We start from the raw sequence: 21,422 nt of genomic DNA on the forward strand, positions 1-21,422 counted from the left end.
TATTCTCTTCTTTCCCCTATTTATTTATATTTTTCATAGTTACTCCTTTTCTTCACTCCCTAAGCTCCTCCTCCTCCACCTCACCTCTCATACCTTCCCTCTCTCCTTCCCGCCTCCAAGTCCACTCTTTCCTCTCCCTCCTTCTCGTCACCGGAGGGAGAGTAAGGAGGAAGGGAGGATGAGGTGGTAGGGGAAGCAGAGTACAAACAGGAATCAGGAGAAACGCGAAGGTTTTTAGAATCATGCGAAGAATCTGGAGAAGTGGAAGAATGGGAAGGGACGGAGGTGGAGGAGGAGGGGCGAAGAGAGCGAGGAGGACGAGGAGGAGGAGTGGAGGAAAAGCTGGAGGGATGGAGAGAAGAAGAATCATGAGGCAGCTGGAGGGAGGAGGAATAAGGTCGAGGAGAATATGCATTAGAAACAGACGAACTGTCACCATGAGGGAATCGAATCCTACTGTTATAAGCGGCATTCAATCCCTTATCAGTAGAATCCGATCCTTTATCAACCGAGTACCGGGGGGAGGAGGAGGAGGAAAAGGATCGAGGGTGGGAGGGTACATCAAGGGACTGCATCTTATGAGGGCTCGATCCTTTATCCACGGAGGCGAAGGAGGATCGGGGGTGTGAGGGGTCGGTGGTTGGAAGTGCTCCCTGGTCCTTGGTGCCCTGGGACTCAAGCTCTAACGTCATGTAGATCCGCCAGGTGAGAAGTCCAATTACGAGCATTTCAGGCAGGTACAGCATGTTCTCGAGAGCTGGAAAGGAGGAAGGGAGAAAATTAAATCGTTTTCTAAAGGGGCTATTACACTGGGCAAATTTTCCGTCAAACCACGATTTCCGCTGGCGTGGTTCTCATATTTCCGTGGTTTTCTGACGTGTCCACGATCTTCCAAAGCTACGGTAGATTCCACCGACTGACGACGGTATTACTCACCATCAGCAGCAGCAATAACAAGAAACAAATGATAGCCACGCTAGCGGAAATCGTGGTTTGACTGAAGATCCACGGAAAATTTGCCCAGTATAATAGGCCCTTTAGTCTACAATTCTCACCGATGATTCTTGAGAGGTAAAAAGAAGGATGGTAGAGAGTTAAGTTGTTTTCTAATAGCATATGATTCTATTTATACTTTTTTTAATCCTTCCTGAGAGTTTGAAAGAAGAAAGGTAGAGGATTAAAGTACTTCCTTAGACTAATACTTTTTTTATACTTTTGAGAGAGATGGAAAGAAGTAAGATAGGGAGTTAGAACGTTTCCTAAGTGCTTATTTATCTGTTTTCCTTTCCCATGCTTCGAAATAAGAGAGAAAGAAAGTTTTAAACAATTCCGAAGTGCATAATTTATGTCTCTATCTTCCTCCCTCTTATACGCTCTCCCTCCCTTCCTTCCCTCCCTCCCTTCCTCTGTATCTTTCCTTTGTACCTTTCCATCCTTACTTAACCTTACTTAACTTTCCCCTCACATCCATGACTCTCCCTACTGCTCCCTCTCTCCTTGCCTGCACCTCCTCCTCCTCCTCCTCCTACTACTACTACTACTACTACTACTTACTCTGCTTGAAGACGCGAGGGGAGATGTAAGGACCCATGCAGGGGTATATCTTGAACAGGGAGAGAATGTCCAGCGTGAAGCTCTGAAGTTGCGAGGCCAATATCAGGATCTTGATGGCGAACGCTTTTCTCTGTGGAGGCGAAGAAAGGAGAAAAGAAAAGTATAGGTAATGTTAGGGTGTGTGTAGGGGGGGGGTGCATATTTTATAGCTACTCGTGGCCTCAGTGCTACTCTCCTTCACTTTAGCTCTTGAACGTAAAATAGGGAAAAGAAAGAGAAATTGACCTCTCTTTTGGACACTCTTTACTTTCGTCTGTTGTGGGAGCGGTGAGTAGCGGTCTTTTTTTTTTCTATACCCTTTTTGTTGCCCTTGAGCCGTCTCCTTTGTTGTAAAAAAAAAAGTAGATTTGGATACATATTCTTTAGGAGCCTGGAAACTGTTTATCCAGGTGATTAGAAAATGCTGGTTACTAATACCCCCATTCCCTCGTCTCCACTTTCTCGTTCTATGGAAATCAAAGAAATCAATCATTGTCCCTTTGACGAAAAATGAAATAAAAGAAAAAGAAAAGTGTGAGGAGAGCGTTTAGTCAGTGGGCGTTCTCTAAGCTAAGTAGCGGGCTTTTTTTTTCATTATTGTTTTTTAAGCCCTTGAACTGCTTCCTTAGCTGTAAAGAGAAAAAAAAAAGCTGCGCGTCGCCTTAGTGTTCATCTCCGTCACATTGCCTCTGAATGAATAATATGATAAGAGAAAGGAAAAAGATGAAGGTGTTAGGTATAGGTGAAGTTAGAGGTGGTATATATTTAAAGATCCGCGTGGCCTCAGTGTTCATCTCCGTCACATTAGCCCTTGAACGAAAAACGAAAAAGAGAGAGACGGGTGTTAGGCAATCCACAGTGACGCAATAGTGTGACGTGTGTGTAGTGTTACTTTGTTGCTACAGGTAACGTCGATTCTGTGATATCAGCATTCTGCCTCTCGTGGTCTCTCACTAAGACTCGGCCTTAGCGTCAGTTCAGGCCAGTTCACATCCAGCCTGTATCACGTCCGCACGTACTCACTCGTCCTTCCTCCGTTTCCCAAAGAATTTAAAGGACTATAGTTTACTTAGTTCTTTTTATTTATCTCAGGTTTGCAATTCTTGACAACAAGTAAAACAGAAGATTGGTGTTAGTTTAGCCAGTATGACGTAAGAGAGAGAGAGAGAGAGAGAGAGAGAGATTAGGGAAAGGTATGTTTGGGGCGTACACTTAAGGAAACGAATGAGAATCAGAGAGGAAAAGGAGATGAATAAAATGAAAGGAGAGGAAGAGAGGAAAAGAAAAAAAAGGGGATAAGAAAAAGAAAGGGATAGGGAAGGAGAGGGGAAGGAGAAGCTAGAGGTATAAAGATTGGAGAGAGAGAGAGAGAGAGAGAGAGAGAGAGAGAGAGAGAGAGAGAGAGAGAGAGAGAGAGAGAGAGAGAGAGTTAAACCACAGTGACGCAAAACATAAATAAGTGGGTGTTTTTCATTAGGTTAGGTAAATGAAAGAAAACGAGATGTGGGTGCTAGTTAACTCAGACACTGAACGTAAGAAAGAATGAGATGAATGTTAGCTAGTTAAGGTTAAAAGTGACGTAAAGGCCTATTGATTTATATTGTGGGGAGGTCAATGTGAAGAGTGCGTTCCATTTTCTTTTAGCTTCTTTTTTTTTGTTTCAAGATACAGCTCAAGGGCAGACTATAAAAAGAAATTGAGAAAGAAAAACAACAACAGCAAAGGAGAGCAGGAGTAGTAATTCAATATCGTTTACCATAATCTCGAGAAATCACCAAATTTATGATTAAAAAAGCTACCATTATTTTTCCATATTATTGCTTCCGTTGTGATGCAAGGAACATAACATAACCCCCTTAGACTCTATAAAACTTTACTTCTGACCTTACCTTGTATTCGTTATTCTCTAGGTGTAAAAGAATCATAGTCCCCTTTCTCTCATTTTCCCTTATTTTTGCTTCCGTTGTGATGAAAAAAACATAACATAATCCCCTTAGACTCTATAAACCTTTTCATCTTCCTTCATCTGTATTTCCTCCTGCCTACGACTTGAACTCTTTCGAGAGGAGGGTATCAGGACACCTCCCGAAATTGACTTCTCTTTCGGCCACTCCTCTCCAGTCTTTTTAGGGTCAGTAACTTGCGGGCTTTTTTTTCATTATTTTTTTTAAGCCCTCGATCTGTCTCCTTTGCTGTAAAAAAAAAAAAAAATCTGAACTTACCTTGTATTCGTATTTCTCTAGGTGTAAAAGAATCATAATCCCCCTTTCACTTCCCCTTACATCAACCTCCTTCACCTGTCCTCACCTGGTAGCCGTAGTCCTTGAGGTGGTCCAGGCAGAGGGCGGTGATGATCTGTAGGCCGTAGATTCCCGCCACGATGGTCACGAAGCTGAGAGAGATGAGCCACAGCATGTTGAAGTTTGGGTCTTGCTGCGAGGGAGGGAGAGAGCGCGTGATTTATAAGGATCAGGGTTTTGGCATATGGGAGGAGAAGGGGTTAGGGCGATAGACTCAGACGACTCCACCTCTCACATCAACTATCTCCTAATGCCAAGAAGGAGATTAATCGCGTTCTCCTGGGTCTCCTTTTACGTTCATTATACAGAAGAGGTGTCGAAGGAGAAGAGAAAGTGATGGTCGTAGAGGAGAAAATGAGTGAGGATTAGAATAAAGGGAGAGAAGAAAGGGGATAAAAAGAGGGAAAGGGAAGGGGTATAGGAGAGGAGGAGGAGGAGGAGGGAAGGTGATGAAAGAAGAGGTGATAGATTGATAAATAGATAGATTGATAGATAGATAGGTGGATAGAGAGAGAGAGAGAGAGAGAGAGAGAGAGAGAGAGAGAGAGAGAGAATAAAAAGAGATGTTTCAGAATGATAAACTGGGTCTGGTTGAGTTTTATTACCTGTGAAGAGGAAATTGCTCTCTTCTCTCTCTCTCTCTCTCTCTCTCTCTCTCTCTCTCTCTAAAAATAAAAAAAAAATAATATCAACATACACACACACACACACACACACACACACACACACACACACACACACACACACACACACACACACACACACACACACACACACACACACACACACATTATGTTCCCGCAAATCTTTCCGTTATTGCTAAAGGCGGTTCGAGAGAGAAGGTCAACAGATCAAGGTCAAATATCAGAGGTCAAGGAGAGAGAGAGAGAGAGAGAGAGAGAGAGAGAGAGAGAGAGAGAGAGAGAGAGAGAGAGAGAGAGGTAAATTGTTGTATTTGTTAGACTAGACTTTTTTTTCAATCTTATTCATTTATTTATTTATTTTTGTTATTGGTTGGATTTTTTTTCATTCTCCCATTCATTTTATTTCGTTTTTTTCCCTCCTTGTTATTCCTTCCTTCCTTCCTTTGTTCCTTCCTTTCTCTCATTTCACATTTTTTTCTTGTTCTTCCAATTTTTCTTTCCCTTTTTATTATCTATCTCTTCATCCTTTTTTCATTTCTCTGAGTGACTATTCTTTTTTTTTCATCTTTAATCTCCTTTTCCTCTTCCTTCCTTCCTTCCTCTTTTTTTTCTCCAATTTTCTCCGTTTCTTTCTTCCTCTCAATATATTTTCTTCCTCCTCATCCTGTTGTTGTTTTTTCCTCTACCTGTTTCTGCTTTTCCTCCTCCAGCACCGTATTTGCCTTCTTTTTCCTCATAACCACCTTTTAACCTTCCCCCTCCTCTTCTTCCACAAAAAACAACCCACCTTTTTTTTCCACCTCTCTTTTCTCGTCTCCTTTATCCCCTTCTTTTATTTTAACCCTCTCTCTTTTCCTCTTCCTTATATCATATCATATCTTCCTCCTCCTCTTCTTCCACAAAAAACAACCCACCTTTTCTTCCTCTCTCCACTCTCTTTACTCTTCATCCTTTATCTCCCTTTCTCTTATTCTAACCCCTTCTCTTTTTCTCCTCAACAACCATCTCTTTCTTCCATCACCTTCCGTCCACCTCCTCCTCCTCTCCTACCCCCTCGCTCCCTCACCCTCACCAGCACTAACCCAACCCTCTTACCCTGCCCTGTGTGTCGCTGACGGCCGTGGACCAGATGATTTGCACCATGAAGGAGACGGCCTGGGTGTAGGGCATCTGCCAGAGCAACCATCTCACCCACCGCAGCTTGTCCCTACAGGTGGCGAAGGTAAGCAAAAGTTGATTATGCACAGGTGCAGGGAGAGTGAGAGGGAAAGTGGGGAGGCGAAGGTGTGTGTGGTTTTTAGGTGTGGTATTTATTAAGTGGTTTTGGGATTGATGTTATGTGGTATTGTGATGTTAAGGAAGTGATGGAGGTTCATGAGAAGTAAAGGTGGAATTTGATCTGGTATTAAGGGGATCATGTGCGTGTACAGGTGTAAGAAGGTGTGATAATTAGGAAGGTGAGAGAGAGTTACTGATAAGTGAAGATGAGGAAGAGTTATTAATACGTGAAGATGAGAAACTATTATTAATAAGTGAAGATGAGAACAAGTTGCTAATGAGTGAAGATGCTTTGGCGAGATGCTACGTGATGTGAAAGTGATAAGATGATGATAAGGGTAAAGAATGATAAAGTGAATATGAGAGCAAAGAACAGTGAATGAGGGTAATGGATAGACATAAAACGCGAAGATGAAGTGGCTAGGTGAGATGAGCTAATTAAAGGTAAGAAGATGAGGAGACTAACTGAGATGAATGTGGGAAAGGGGAAAATTATCAAGGTAAGGTGTTTTGATAAAGTAAGAAGTAGGAGGGTTAGGGAAGGTGACGGGGAGGTGAAGGTGAAGGTGATGGGAAGCTGGGAAGATTAAAGGTGGCGGGGGTGAAGGTGAGCGTGTTATTAATGTGGGAATGTGAAGATGATGAATGTGATGTGATGGGGTGTTTGTTTTTGTTAGATTGTTAGGTTAGGTCATTAGTTAAATTAGATCATGTTGTTAAGTTAGGTTAGATGAGCTCAGGGTAGGTTATATTAGGTTAAGTTAGGTGGGTTAGTTAGATTAGGTTAGCTTAGATGAGGTTAAGTTAAGTTAGTTAGTTAGATTAGGTTAGGTTAAGTTAGGTTAGGGTAGGTTAGGGTAGATTAGGTTAGGTTAGGTTAGGGTTAGGTTAGATGAGGTCAGGGTAGGTTAGGTTAATTAGTCAGATTATAGGTTAGGTTAAGTTAGGTTAGGTCAGGTCTTTCCCTCCTTCAATCTTTCCCTTCCTCTCCCTTTATCCTACCTCTACTACCTTGCTCTCCCTTTCTCATCCTTTCTCCCTCCCTCCTTTCATCCTACCTTTCCTCCTCTCCTTTCCCATCCTTCCTCCCACCCTTTCCCAATCCTTTCGTCCCTTCCTTTTCAACGTTAAGGTATGGAAATGGGAGGGTTAGGGAGGGTGACGGGGAGGTGAAGGTGAAGGTGATGGGAAGCTGGGAAGATTAAAGGTGGCGGGGTGAAGGTGAGCGTGCTATTAATGTGGGAATGTGAAGATGATGAATGTGACGCGATGGGGTGAATGTTTTTGTTAGCTTCTGTTAGGTTAGGTCATTAGTTAGATTAGGTAAAGTTAGATTAGATGAAGTTATGTTAGGTTAAGTTAATTTATATGAGGTTAGGGTAGGTTAGATTAGGTTAGGAGGTTAGATTAGATTAGGTTAAGTTAGGTTAGATTAGGTTAGGAGGTTAGATTAGATTAGGTTAAGTTAGGTTAGATGAAGATAGGTAGGTTAGGATTTGCTTGGTTAGGTTAAATAAGGTTAGGTTAGGCTAGTTAAGTTAGTTAGATTAAGTCTTTCTTCCTATCCTTCCTTCCTCCCTTTCCCATCCATCCTCCCATCCTTCACCCCTCTCCTCTTCCTCCTCACCTCGTCACCAGCGGGGAGGGCAGGCAGAAGCAGCAGTAGCAAGCAGGACCCACGTGAAGGTTGAATTTCTGGTCCTTCAGCTTCTCCAGCATTATCTTCTCATTCCCGAACATCGCCGTGGTCAGGTCCATGAAGTGACTCAAGCACAGGGCCAGGTAGCTTCAGGTGTGGGGGGGAGACAGGTGTGTGATAGGGGGGTCATTAAGGTGTAAGGGAGAGCATGTGTGTGTAGGGGAGGGATAGCAAGGTGTGTTGGTGTACAGGTGTGTGTGTGTTTGTGTGTGGTTGGGTGAAGATGTGTGAGGGAAGGATAGGTATGTGTGTAGGGATTAAGCAGGTGTGTAGGTGTGTAATAGGTAAGGGCAGGTGTGTGTGAGTGTACATATGTATTAGAACAGGTGTGAAAGAGATTAATTAAAGGTGTTAGGGAGAAATACAGGTGAAAATAGGAGGGTAGGAGTAAGAAGAGAGAGAGAGAGAGAGAGAGAGTGTTATGGGTGGTTTACTCATAACCTTTCCTCTCTATGGACGGAAGTGACGTAACGCTGTGATGGGCAGGTAAAAACACCTCATTAATCCGCCATTGTTACGAGAGAGAGAGAGAGAGAGAGAGAGAGAGAGAGAGAGAGAGAGAGAGAGAGAGAGAGAGAGAGACTAACTAACAAACAAACATTAATACACATTACCTCGAATACAACACTAAATTCGCCCCTAAAATTCAAATCTAATCGTCTATACTATTATTTTTTTCTATATTTAAAGAATGCGAAGTGTATACCATATTTACCTTCATCTTCCCCTTTCATCTTCCCCCCTCCTCCCTCCCCTCTGTCCCTCCCTACACACAGCTAAACACGTACACACACACACACACACACACACACACACACACACACACACACATACTAACATACTTACACACCTACATAATTCTTACAGACAGATAGATAGATAGATAGATAATTTGTTGACCACCAGAAAAATGGTTGCTTAGTAGTAATAATAGTTTCACAGCAACCTAATGATGATCAAAACTACAAAAACAAATCATAAAAACAATAATTAAAGCCAAACTCTACTTGTAAATACTAATATGTGTCTTGACGCTGCTAAAATGCTACACACACACACACACACACACACACACACACACACACACACACACACACACACATACACACACACACAACTCGTATCAAGTGGGAGGAGTAGAGAGAGGCAACCCGCAGCGCCGTGAAGGGGAAACTATAAATATCCGTAATTATTCTCACTCGTAAAAAGAAACTTGTGCGTAGCATGACTTTATTTCCGTCCCTTTTCGCCAGTTACCTCATTGAAGGGGAGGAGGAGGAGGGGGGAGGAGAGGGAGCAAGGGAAAGAGGGTGTGGGATATAGGGAGAGAAGGGAGGAGGAAAGAAGGGAGGGATAAATGAAGGGACATGAGAAAAGAGAAGTAGAAGAATGGGCAAGGAAAGGAGGAAGGAACAGGTAGCTTGACTTACACTTGACGTGGTGTGTAGGTCGTACGGAGACGTGACTTTGCATATCACTCTAAATAGGATCAAAGTTGGGCTCTGGGGGTGGGGGGGTGAGGGGAAAGGGGGACAACATGAGCCAAGCAAGATGGCGCCACTCTAAACATTTCCCTGCGCCATTACGGGATAGGGCCGACCACCAGCTATAGACCGAACGTAAGAAAAATTTAGGTTGTATGAAGGGGTAAAAAGAATGTTCCATGTAGTATAATTTTAGGTCGGTGTTCTTAGGCGCCTCCTTCTACTTTAATCATTTCTAAAGGTCAAAAAAGAGGTCAAACGCGTCCTCGTGAGCGTTTATCTACGTTCATGGTGCAGAAAGTTTATCGAACTATCACCCAGGGCCATGAGACTACTCCTGGAAATGCCCAAAACCCCTACGAAAGCCTTGTCAAATAGGATTAACGCCTTCCCATGTGCACGAGCGTTTCTATACTTTCATGGTGCAGAAACTTTATCGAACTATCACCAGGGCCATGAAGCTACTCCTGGAAATGCCCCAACCTCCTACGAAAGCCTTGTCAAATATGCTAAACGCCTTCCCACGAGCGTTTCTTTACGTTCACGGTGCAGAAACTTTGCCAAACTATCACCCAGGGCCATGAAACTACTCCTGGAAATGCCCAAACCTCCTACGAAAGCCTTGTCAAATATGCTAAACGCCTTCCCACGAGCGTTTCTTTACGTTCACGGTGCAGAAACTTTATCGAACTATCACCAGGGCCATGAAGCTACTCCTGGAAATGCCCCAACCTCCTACGAAAGCCTTGTCAAATATGCTAAACGCCTTCCCACGAGCGTTTCTTTACGTTCATGCTGCAGAAACTTTATCGAACTATCACCTGGGCCATGAAGCTACTCCTGGAAATGCCCCAACCTCCTACGAAAGCCTTGTCAAATATGCTAAACGCCTTCCCACGAGCGTTTCTTTACGTTCATGCTGCAGAAACTTTGCCAAACTACCACCCAGGGCCATGAGACTACTCCTGGAAATGCCCAAAACTCCTACGAAAGCCTTGTCAAATGTGTGTGCTTGGTGTGCTGAAGGGCTTAAGAATACGATCCTTAAACTGTGGTACGTTGTGTTTTTTGACTTACGTGACTTTGAAGGCGGTGCAGGCGGTGTCAGCGCGTGGGACGATGACGGAGATCACGCTCATCAGGGTCATGAACTGTTGTGGGGGGGAGGAAGGTGTGAGAAAGGGAAGGAAAGATAATACTTGATAGAGGAAGAAAGGTGTGAAGGGAGGCGATGAGGAAATAAAATAGATAAAAGAAGTACAATGAAGAAAACGTGATAAAAAACAAGTAATAGAAATAGAAATCAAGTAAAAATTAGATAAAGATGAAAAATGAAGATAATGAAAGGAAGCAGCACATTATGTAAAGGAAGTAGATGAATGAGGAAATAAAGCAAATGAAGAAAGAAGTACAGTAACTGAGGAAGTGACTTGACAGTAACACACGGTTGTGCTTATCAAGGGCAAGAACTGGGGAAGTTATTAAAGAAAAAAAAAGAAAAAAGAAACGGAAGAAATATGTTAAACTAATGTCTCAAATAAAGTAGATTTCGACTAGAGGAAAAAACATGTCAATTATAGAACGGTTGCTAGTCCTGCACGTGATTGGGCCATGGTGATTAACACACACACACACACACACACACACACACACAACCACACCCTCGCCCGGCAAAACAAGATCATGGCCACAAAACAGCCACAGAAAACGCAGCTCAGTACAGGGGTGACTCACGGGGCAGACGGAGGTGAGCCAGAGAACGTGGCCTCTGAAGCGTTTGTCCACGTGCCTCAGTATGTGGTGCACCTGCCTTGCTAAACTCCCGTAGAGCAGGACGGTGGTACAGCCGCCCACCGCTAGCAAGGCTGTCTGGTACGCCCCCATGGCTAGGGAGGGAGATAGATAAATAGTTAGACATGAATAGATAGTCATAGGTAGACAAATAGACATAATTTGGTTGATGTAAATAGATAGACAGATAATTAGCTAGACGTTAATAGAGACACGCCTCCGTGGTGAAGTGGTTAACGTGACTAACTACGAATCCGCGGTTCTGGGTTCGAATCCCGTCAATTGGGCAGGTTTCGGTGCAGATTCCACTCAGCTGTTCATCTTTCCATTTAGGCAGGTCGATAAATGGGCTACCTGGAGAAACCTGGGAAGGTAAACATGTAACCCGAATGTTGCACTGGTCCTGTGTCCCGGGTGATGGGTCCTTCCCCACCACAGGCTCAAGGGACAGCGAGACAGATATGGGCACTTGCCACGCGCAGCGACAGTGTGTTCTTCAAACTCTACTGTTTACCCTTAGGAGCGAAAGCCTATAAAGAAAACGCATCCTATCATTACCTAGATTAAAGAAAACGGGATGCAGCCTTTTAATTGCAACGTTAACAAAAGAAAAGACGGAACCCATCCACTCATTGCAGCATAAACTAAAGAAAATGGGAATGCAAACTCATGGCAACCTAAACTTATGAAAATGGGAATGCAGACAAAATACAAGCTATAGAAAACGGGAATGCAGCCTCATATTTCACCGTAAACTAAAGAAAGAATTGACGCAGCCTCTCCTTCACCATATTACGATCACTTAAATTTTTAGTTAGTAGGTCGCGCGGAGGAACGGTCTGACATGACGCTGTTCTTCCCTTCCTTCCTTTTTAACCTTTCTTCCTTTTTCCTTCCTTCCTTCCGTCCTTACCTTTGCTGTACTCGGCCACGGTGGGGATGTAGTTATCCTCACAGCGAATGACGTCACTGCTGTTGTCGCCTCCATCGATCTCCGTCATATTTGCGTCCATCCCTGGATATATAGATATATAGATAGATAGATAGATAGATAAGTAGATAGATAGGCTGATAGGGAAGAAGGTAGGTAGGGAAGTAAGTAGATAGGTAGATAGACAGATAGATAGATTGATAAGTATAGTGATTTAATACAATGGTAGATAAAAATGATATAGATAGATATAATGGCAAAATAGATAGATACGTACCGCAGAATGAATCAGCATTATAAAACATTGATAGATAAATAGACAGATAGATTGATAAATTGGTAGATATGTAAATGTGGAGATTGATAGTGGTAAAAGATACATACTTCCTCCAAATGAATTAGTATAAAAACTTAGATAAATAGATAGAAAGATAGATAGACAGATATGTATAGATAGATAAAAAGCTACAAAGAGATAGAGAGATATATTCGTCTTGAAAAGTTAGATATATAAAAGGGATAGATAGCTTAGGCCTAACTGATAGATAAATATAAAATAATATATATGGAGAGGAAAGCAAAACGAATATTATAGAAAGGAAAACTTGACATAGAAGGGAAAAGAGACATAGAAAGAAAGATAAAAAAAAGATGGAAGAAGATAGGCTGAGTATAAAAGAACGAAACAGAGAAAAGAACGAAAAAAGACATAGAGAGAGAGAGAAAGAAAAAAAATGAAGAAGATTGGCAGCTTGTAAGAGAACGAAATAGAGAAATGAACAAAAAGACAAAGAGAGAAAGATAAAAAAAAATGAAGATAGGCTCTGAATTAAAGAACGAGATAGAGAAATGAACAAAAAGACAGAGAAAAAGAAAAAAATGAAGATAGGCTTTAAATAAAATAACGACATAGAGAAATGAACAAAAAGACATAGAGAGAAAGATAAGAAAAAAAAATGAAGATATGCAATGAATAAAAGAAAGAAACAAAGAAGTAAACAAAAAAGGAAGACATAAGCAAGGAACAAAACGAGGCCAACTAGTCAATAAGGAAAAAAAAAAAGGAAATAAAAAAGAAGGAAAAAAAATCATACGAGCTTGAAAAGAACAACCCACCTGGCCTTGTCACGTCTAATTAAACGGAAAATCAGGTGAGTCACGAGCAGGTAAACACACACACACACACACACACACACACACACACACACACACACACGAGAACAAACTAATGAATCATGTTTGTGTGTTTTTTGGGGCATTTTTTTCTTTTTTTTTTCTTTTTTCCTTTTATTTTTTTTCTGTTTGTGTGTATTTAGGATTTTGTGTAGAGTTAGCCGGTTATGCAGTTCTCTCTCTCTCTCTCTCTCTCTCTCTCTCTCTCTCTCTCTCTCTCTCTCTCTCTCTCTCTCTCTCTCTCTCATTCATGACATTGCAGAATGGACTGGTTGACCTCTCTCTCTCTCTCTCTCTCTCTCTCTCTCTCTCTCTCTCTCTCTCTCTCTCTCTCTCTCTCTCTCACCCACCTTCAGTGCTCCAAACTTCCTCCATCATGAACTGTTACCTGCGGAAAAGAGAGAGATTATGAGAGAGAGAGAATAAACAAACGAAAGAGGGGTGTGTGTGTGTGTGTGTGTGTGTGTGTGTGTGTGTGTGTGTGTGTGTGTGTGTGTGTGTTCGTGAGTGGGCGATGAGGAAATAAATACTGTGCATGTGTAGGCGTGAATAAAAGAGGGAATATAAGAGAAATAGAAAGAGGTGGGAGGGAAAGATATGGATGAGCTCGTGTGGAAAGAGAGAGATTATAAAAAAATGAACAGAGAAGAACAGCGCTGAGAAAAGACACAGTGATGGGGTCGTGAGAGAGAGAGAGAGAGAGAGAGAGAGAGAGAGAGAGAGATTATATAGTGTAACTTTGATCATTTATATTTTGTTAACACCGACGAAATAAAATAAAAAGAAAAATGAATGGAAAAAATAAAATGAAACAAAAATATAAAGGCTGTGCAGAAATTCTCGCTTACATATAAAAAAGAACAGTTATATCAATTATGTATATCAATCATATATAATTATGTATGTCAAGAACAGAACCAGGACGTGAAAATTAATCAAGATTTCAGCATGAATGAAATAATGTAATAAAGATGAAAGAAATACGAACAGCAAAACATAACAACAGCATAATAACGATATGAATTTAACAGGAACAGCACGAGGAAAATAATGATGTAAGGACTGGTATTATTGACGCCCCCACATCTCGTCTCCTGCGTGGTCACCTGCTCTTCTCTCGTCATATATGTATTCTGCTAACCTTCAAACCTCCCGGAAATCAATAGGAAAGATGTACAGATCAAAACAACCGCGGAAATAGCCGTGACGTGTGCGGAAACTCGCGTGGGCTGGGGCGCTGAAGCCCGTAGATAGGCTAGGGTAGTTAAGTTAGGTTAGTTTGGGTCAGATTGGGTTAGGTTAGGTCAGCTTGGGTTAGGTTAGGCTAGGTCAGGTCAGATTGGGTGAGGTTAGGTCAGCTTGGGTTAGGTTAGGCTAGGTCAGGTCAGGTTGGGATAGGTTAGGTCAGCTTGGGTTAGGTTAGGCTAGGTCAGGTCAGGTTGGGTTAGGTTAGGTCAGCTTGGGTTAGGTTAGGCTAGGTCAGGTCAGATTGGGTTAGGTTAGGTCAGCTTGGGTTAGGTTAGGCTAGGTCAGGTCAGATTGGGTTAGGTTAGGCTAGCTTTGGTTAGGTTAGACTAGGTCAGGTCAGATTGGGTTAGGTTAGGCTAGGTCAGGTCAGATTGGGTGAGGTCTGGTTAGGTTGGGAGCGTTAATAATATCAATCTTTACCAGTAATGATAATTATGTAAAGAAGAGGAAAAGAGAAACACAGGAAGGAGGAGGAAGAGGTCACCAATGATTCAAATTACCTTGGTCTCCCCTTCCTTACATCGTCATCTCCTCCCTCACCCCGTTTTCTCTCATTCTGTTTACTCTATCTCAAAACCACCTCTTATCACCTGTAATCATCTTCCTCATACCTGTTGATTATCACTGGCTTACTCTGCTCTTCCTCAGGATATGTCTTGATCTGTCTGCTAATGGGAGGGAAGGGAGGAGGGATGGAGGGAAGGGAGGGAGGGAGAGAGGGAGGTAAGTGTGTTGTGTAGAGGGAGATGGAGGAGGGAGGAAAGGAGGGATAGAGAAGGGAGGGGAGGAGGAATGGAGAGATGGAATGAAGGAGGGAGAGGTGGGTTGGGAGAAGGGAGGAAGGGAGGGAGGTATGGAGAGAAGGGATTGAAGGAGGGATGGAGGGAAGAGAGGGAAGGAGGGAGATGGAGAAGGGAGGAAAGGAGGGATGGAGAAGAGTGGAAGGATGTGTTTTATGTAGAGGGAGATTGAGAAAGAAGGGAAGCAGAGATGGAGGTAAAGGAAGGTAGGAAGGGTGTATTGTGTAGAGGGAGATGGAGAAAGGAGGGAAGGAGGAGTGGAGTGAAGGGAGGAAGGAAGATAGAGGAGGGATGGAGGGAAGGGGGAGGGAGGTGTATCGTGAAATGTTAATATGATGTAAAACAAAACAGATGTTGATTTATTTCTCTTTGTTTCATGAATTTATCGCAGGTTTTTATTTTTTGGTTAATTCTTTCTTTCTTCGGTAATATTCTTTTCATGTTCTCTTTCATTAGTTTTCGAGTGATGTGATTTATAGTCATTTATCCCTTAGTTTATTAATATTACAAAACAAAAAAACTTCAAATTCTTTCCTTTTTATATTAATTTATTGCACTGTGTTTTTGAAGAGGAGGAGGAGGAGGAGGAGAAGGAGGAGGAAGAGAGGAGGATAAATTAAGAGCAGAGGAGAGGTTAGGAATGAAGAAGGGAAGGAAGGGAGCAAGCAAGCAAGGAATGAATGAATGAATGAATGAATGAATGAAGGGAGGGAGGAAGGAAGGAAAGGAAGAAACGAAGAAGGAAAGGAAGAAGGGAAAGAAGATAGAAAAAAAGATAGAAAGATAAAGAAAGAAAAAAGAAAGAAAGAAGGGAATGAATGAATGAATAAATGAATGAAGGGAGGAAGGAAGGAAAGGAAGAAACGAAGAAGGAAAGGAAGAAGGGAAAGAAGATAGAAAAAAAGATAGAAAGATAAAGAAATAAAAAAAAGGGAATGAATGAATGAATGAATGAATGAATGAATGAATGAATGAAGGAAGGAAGGAAGGAAAGAATGGAAAGGAAAGATAAGGAAAAGAAATGAAGGGAAGGGCTTTTAAGAAGGTTGAGAAGATTCTTTAAGTTGGTGACTCGTACTTTATATTTCTCTTACGCAATTGTTGACCGTCTGAGCAGAGGGGGTGACTGGCTGTGTGTGTGTGTGTGTGTGTGTGTGTGTGTGTGTGTGTGTGTGTGTGTGTGTGTGTGTGTGTGTGTGTGTGTGTGTGTGTGTGTGTGTGTGTGTGTGTGTTCGTGAGTTTGTATTTCTTTTTTTTTTCAACATTATGTCAAGGTTTGCAATGTTGTGTGTGTTTTAAAAGCGTGTGTGTGTGTGTGTGTGTGTGTGTGTGTGTGTGTGTGTGTGTGTGTGTGTGTGTGTGTGTGTGTGTGTGTGTGTGTGTGTGTGTGTGTGTGTGTGTGTGTGTGTGTGTGTGTGTGTGTGTGTGTCTTAAGAAATCAGGCAAATGGCTTTTAAGTGTGTGAAAAAAATGATAAGTACAGAATTTTAAACAAACCACAAAAAAAAAGAAAAGAAAGAAAAAGAAAATAAAGAAAAGATTTAAATGTGTCACTATCATCACACTTAGTCACATCATCTCGTCTTTATAATCTTTTTCTTCTTTTATCTTACTTTCTTCAGACTCCCTTTTATATATTTCATCTTTTGCAGTCAGCTGTGAGAATGGGGGTCAGGTTTGTGTGATGATGGTGGTGGTGATGATGGTGGTGATGGTGGTGGTGGTGGTGATGGTAATGGTGGTGATGGTGGTGGGGAAGAAATGACCAAATAAATGATTGAATATCCCTTTAAGAAAAAGAAGAAAACAAAAACAAAACTAAACAAAGCAAATCAACAAACATTATCTTTCCACTTACTTTGCTTATTCTTCTTATTCTCCTCTTCTTCCTCCTAATTTTTCTCTTCTTCCTTTTCTTCCTTTGTCTTCCTTGTCTTCCTTCTTTCTTCCTTACTCCTTTTCTCTTCCCTAGTTTGTGTTCTGTTTCTTATCTTCTTTCTTTCTGTCTTCCTTTATATTGTCTTCTTTTCGTGTTTTTTTTCCTTCTTCTTGTAATTCTTTCTCTTGATTTCCTTCGGTTTTCTTTCTTGTCGTCTCTTTCTGTCTTCCTCTTCCTTATTTTCCTTCTTCCTCTACTCCTCTTTCTTCAACTTCTTTCTGTCCTGTGTCTCCTGTTTTCCTTCTTTCTGATCTTCTTTTGCTGTCTATTGTTTTCTATTCTCGTGTTTGTCTTTCTTCTTGACCTCCTCTTCTTTCTGTCCTCTTCCTTCCTGTCCTCTTCCTCGTCTTCTTGTCCTCTTGACCCCTCGGTGTTGGGGCTGAGGGGGTGAGCGAAGCACTGGATAAGCCCCAACGAGTGCCTTCCTTTATAAGAAGACGTGACAGGTAATAAAAGCTGTATTGGGGATTAGGTGACGTGTGTGTGTGTGTGTGTGTGTGTGTGTGTGTGTTGGAGTAAGAAAGATAGGGAGAAGATATAGGAAAAGGGTGCAAGTGTGTGTGTGTGTGTGTGTGTGTGTGTGTGTGTGTGTGTGTGTACATATCTTAGTGTTATTTACACAGTTGAAAGGAGAGAGAGAGAGAGAGAGAGAGAGAGAGAGAGAGAGACCCATTCACTGTCCTACCTACCTATCTTCACACACACACACACACACACACACACACACACACACACACACACACATACCGCTCCGATAGTTTAGTGGTTAAAGCTCTGCGCTTCCAGTCTTAGCGGCCTAGCAAGCGGGGGTTCGAGTCCCGCTCAGATCGGGATTTTTCCGCTGACATGGAGTGGTTGCTGTCCCCCGTTGTGCAAGGGAGACGGTGAGTGTGGTGTGTGGAGGTCCTGCCAGTACCCAGAGATCGACTAGAATGAGCTTGCTCCTGTCGGGAAGGTACTTGCTGGCGAGGACGAGGCCAGCTTGTGATCAGGCCGTGGCGCCTTACACATACACGCGTGCGCAGATACAGAACCATAAATGTTTCAGGGGACGAAAAATTTACCCAAAAATATAAAATCATTTAATCGTGGACATAAAAATAACAACACACCGAGACACAAATCCACCCCCCATACCCCCCTCACCCCCCTCACCCTCAAATCCAGCATCACATCGAGCCGTAACCCGCGTAATAAAACCAGACAACCATCAGCGGAACAATAAAGTAATAAACGGACAAATCCTGAGCGGTGTGGTAATGCTCGGAGGGAATCTTGTCTAGACGCACCGGGGAAAGTGACCTCTAATGACTCCCACCTGTGCACCTTACCGTACCTTACCTGTTGCCACCTATGCACTAAATCCTCGCACCTTTTATTGCCGTAATGATTAGTATATATAGGGAGGTTGCCCTCTTCCTCCTCCTCTCAGTGGTCCACAAGCCCTTCTGCACTCACGAGGAAGAGGAGGAGGAGGAGGAGTAGGAGGAGGAGGAAGAGAGGTAAGACGCTCATTTAAAAAAGAAAGGTGGAACTCGATAGGAGAGGTAGGTGATACAGGAAGCAGAGTACAAGGAGGAGAAGAGAGAAGAGAAGAGAAGAGAAAAGAAGAGAAGAGAAGAGGAGAGGAGAGAAGAGGAGAGGAGTGGAAAGCAGAGGAGAGGAGAGGAAGGGAAGGAAGAAGAGGCAACACAAAGAAGTAATATGTAAGAAAATCAACATTGCAGAACAGTGTAAGGGATTGAAGACAGTTGGTGAAAGGAGGAGGAGGAGGAGGAGGAGGGCTACGTTGATCTGTGTTATTTTTTTCCTGCTGTGTAATGTGACTCGGTGTTGAAGTTATTAATTTATTTATGTGTTTCTCTGATCGTTTATTTATTTACTCATTCAGTCGGTCAGTCAGTCAGGTAGACAGTCAAAAAGTCAGTCAGTCAGTCAGTCAGTCAGTCAATCAATTAAACAGTCCATCAGCCGGTCAGTCAGTCAGTCAGTTAGCCAGTCAGTCAGTCAGTCAGTTAGTCAGTCAGTCCGATAGGCAGGTAATCATTAAGTCAGTTAGTCATTCAGGTTGCCAGTCAGTTAGCCAGTCAGTCAGGTAGTCAGTCAGGTAGTCAGTTAGTTAGTTAGTCAGTCAGTCTTTCACTCATTTATGCAGTCCTTCCTCCCTATTCTTCCTTTAATTTCTAAAGTAACTTCGAACAGGTCTAATCTGCCTTGCTTCCTTACTGCTCAACATAAAGAAAATTTTCGTGGAGTTATGTTAAAATTCACCAAACAAACATCAATTTCCTTCTTCAACATATTCTACAAACTCCTAATCTAATCACTAACAGTTTTCAATTACCTAGCTATAGATTTCTTGTAATTATTTTCTTCTTCAATAGGTACCACTAACTCCAAAACAAACTTCCATCACCTCTCAATTACCTTCTTTCTCTACTCTTAACACAAGCAACAGTTTTCTTGTAATTTTCTTCTTCAGTAGATACCACTAACTCCAAAACTACCTTCTATCAACCTCCTGTTTCTACTGTAACACAAGCAACAGTTTTCTTGTAATTTTCTTCTTCAGTAGATACCACTAACTCCAAAACTACCTTCTATCAACCTCCTGTTTCTACTCTAACACAAGCAACAGTTTTCTTGTAATTTTCTTCTTCAGTAGATACCACTAACTCCAAAACTACCTTCTATCAACCTCCTGTTTCTACTCTAACAAGCTGCAGTTTTCTTGTAATTTTCTTGTTCAGTAGATACCGCTAACTCCAAAACTACCTTCTAACAATCTCCTGTTTCTACTGCAACAAGCTACAGTTTTCTTGTAATTTTCTTCTTCAGTAAAAACCACAACTCCAAAACTATCCTCTAACAGGTCTCAATTATCTTTTTTTTTTCCTTACTCTAACACAAACTAAAGTTTTCTTGTAATTTTCTTCTTCAGTAAACACCACTAACTAAAAACTAACCTCTAACAAGTTTCAATTACCTTCTTTTCCTATTCTAACACAATTTTCTTTTTCAGTTCATACCACTAACTCTAAACTAACAACTTCCATTTCTCAACTTGGGTAAGCGGTGGCTGAGTGGTTAGCGTGCGGGCCCTGCATTCACCGAGCCATGGACAACGTCTTTTCGAATCCTTCCGCTACACCTGGGATTTTTCAGTCACTGCCGAGTGGCCTAAGACTACCCACATGCTGTCCTGAAGACCACCCATCAACCCGGACTCTAGAAGAAACCGTCCAAGTGAATCAAGAATGAGTTCCAGGGGGCAGCATGAGCCTAGCATAAATAGCGCCACTATAAAAATTGCCGGCGTCAAGACGGGCTTGGGCCGACCACCAGGCCCCTGAAGAAAGAATGCCGGCGCTACAGGCGAAGACGTAAAAAAAATCTCTTTTCCATACCCTCTAACACAGGCTATAGTTTTCTTAGTCATTCTGAACATAAACCTCTAAGCCTCCAATAGGGTCCACAGTCCAATCGAGCTTTGCAAAATTAACCATAAATTGGTCTCTATTGCCTTGTTTCCTACCTTGACAGGTGTAATGTTCACTTTTCTCCCAGTCATGCTGAACTTGCACCCGCTGTTTTGCTCGGTGATAAAGGAGCCCAGTCGCTGCGCTTCGTGGTATGCCGTGGCGTCATTCAGGTTGTGTTTAGCAATAACCCGCGCGTTCTCAGGCCAGGCAATCATCTGCTTCACACCTACTTGACAAATGCTGTTACCTGTCCCTCCTGTCCCTCCCTTCCACCCCCCTCCCTTACTCACACCTGTTAATTTCTTACCTTCTTAGTTTATTGCTTACCTGTCCCTCCCTCCCTGACACCCCCATCCCCTACCTCTGTGTCCCCTGCCCATTCTCCCCCTTCCTCCCTCACACCCCCATCCCTCTCTTATCTCCTCCTCTCCCTCATCTACACCCCCATCCCTCCCTACCTACCTACCTGTTTCTTACATATACACACGGGTCCCTCCCTTCCTCCCTTCCTCCCCTATCCCTACCTGTCTGTCTCCCATACTTCCTCTCTCTTCTGTCCCTCCCCTTCACCCCCCCCCCTCCCTATCCCTACCTACCTGTTTATTCTTACGTATGTGTACCTTCCTCCCCCTCTCTCCCCCTCCTCTCTACCCCTCCTCACTGTATCGGTATTCTTGTATAACTTGTGACCTCATTTGACCTCCTCTCCCCTCCTTTGCCTCCCTTTCTTAGAGCTCTCCCCTTTCCCGCCTTCTCCTAAATCTTTTCCTTTGCATTATTATTATTATTTTTTTCTCCACTCCCCTTTTTCTCATTTTTTTTGTCCTTTTGTTCTTTTTGTTCCTGTTGTTATTTTTGTAGTCGTTGTATTTCTTCTTCCTGCTCCTTTTTTTCTCTTTCTTGTTTTTATTCTTGTTCTTTTTTGTTCGTGTTCTCATTCTTGTTCTTTTTCTTTTTGTTCTTTTTTCTTCTTGTTTTCCTTATCGTCCTCAATCCATCCACTACAGTCACTACTCCTTTCTTTTCTTCCACCACCACCACCACCATCTCTTTCCCCTCC

At 42.5% G+C, this 21,422-nt stretch overlaps 1 protein-coding gene and 1 long non-coding RNA gene across 8 annotated transcripts in view; one reads left to right on the forward strand and one right to left on the reverse strand.

The window, feature by feature from the left end:
- Nucleotides 1-21,422, forward strand: part of LOC127005450 (uncharacterized) — a 77,746-nt gene that overhangs the window by 17,489 nt on the left and 38,835 nt on the right. For all 3 annotated transcript variants that reach the window (XR_007758550.1, XR_007758549.1, XR_007758548.1), the window contains one exon: nt 5,667-5,759. This is a non-coding gene — a long non-coding RNA (uncharacterized LOC127005450). The remainder of the gene's footprint in view (nt 1-5,666; nt 5,760-21,422) is intronic.
- The window catches only part of LOC127005446 (organic solute transporter alpha-like protein), a 27,606-nt gene continuing 6,213 nt past the window's right edge, over nt 30-21,422 (reverse strand). The window contains exons 2-11 of one of the 5 annotated variants that reach the window (XM_050874332.1): nt 16,800-17,259; nt 13,244-13,281; nt 11,703-11,804; nt 10,733-10,884; nt 10,076-10,149; nt 7,443-7,601; nt 5,633-5,744; nt 3,901-4,026; nt 1,555-1,684; nt 30-757 (exon numbers count right to left, since the gene is read on the reverse strand). In XM_050874332.1, coding sequence (XP_050730289.1) covers nt 81-757; nt 1,555-1,684; nt 3,901-4,026; nt 5,633-5,744; nt 7,443-7,601; nt 10,076-10,149; nt 10,733-10,884; nt 11,703-11,804; nt 13,244-13,271 — 1,560 coding nt within the window. In that variant the 5' untranslated portion in view covers nt 13,272-13,281; nt 16,800-17,259 and the 3' untranslated portion in view covers nt 30-80. Of the gene's footprint in view, nt 758-1,554; nt 1,685-3,900; nt 4,027-5,632; nt 5,745-7,442; nt 7,602-10,075; nt 10,150-10,732; nt 10,885-11,702; nt 11,805-13,243; nt 13,282-16,799; nt 17,306-21,422 lie in introns of all 5 variants that reach the window. The other 4 variants (XM_050874331.1, XM_050874335.1, XM_050874333.1 and 1 more) reach the window with 4 other exon arrangements.

Source organism: Eriocheir sinensis, chromosome 30, assembly GCF_024679095.1.
Source record: "Eriocheir sinensis breed Jianghai 21 chromosome 30, ASM2467909v1, whole genome shotgun sequence".
NCBI lineage: Eukaryota > Metazoa > Arthropoda > Malacostraca > Decapoda > Varunidae > Eriocheir > Eriocheir sinensis.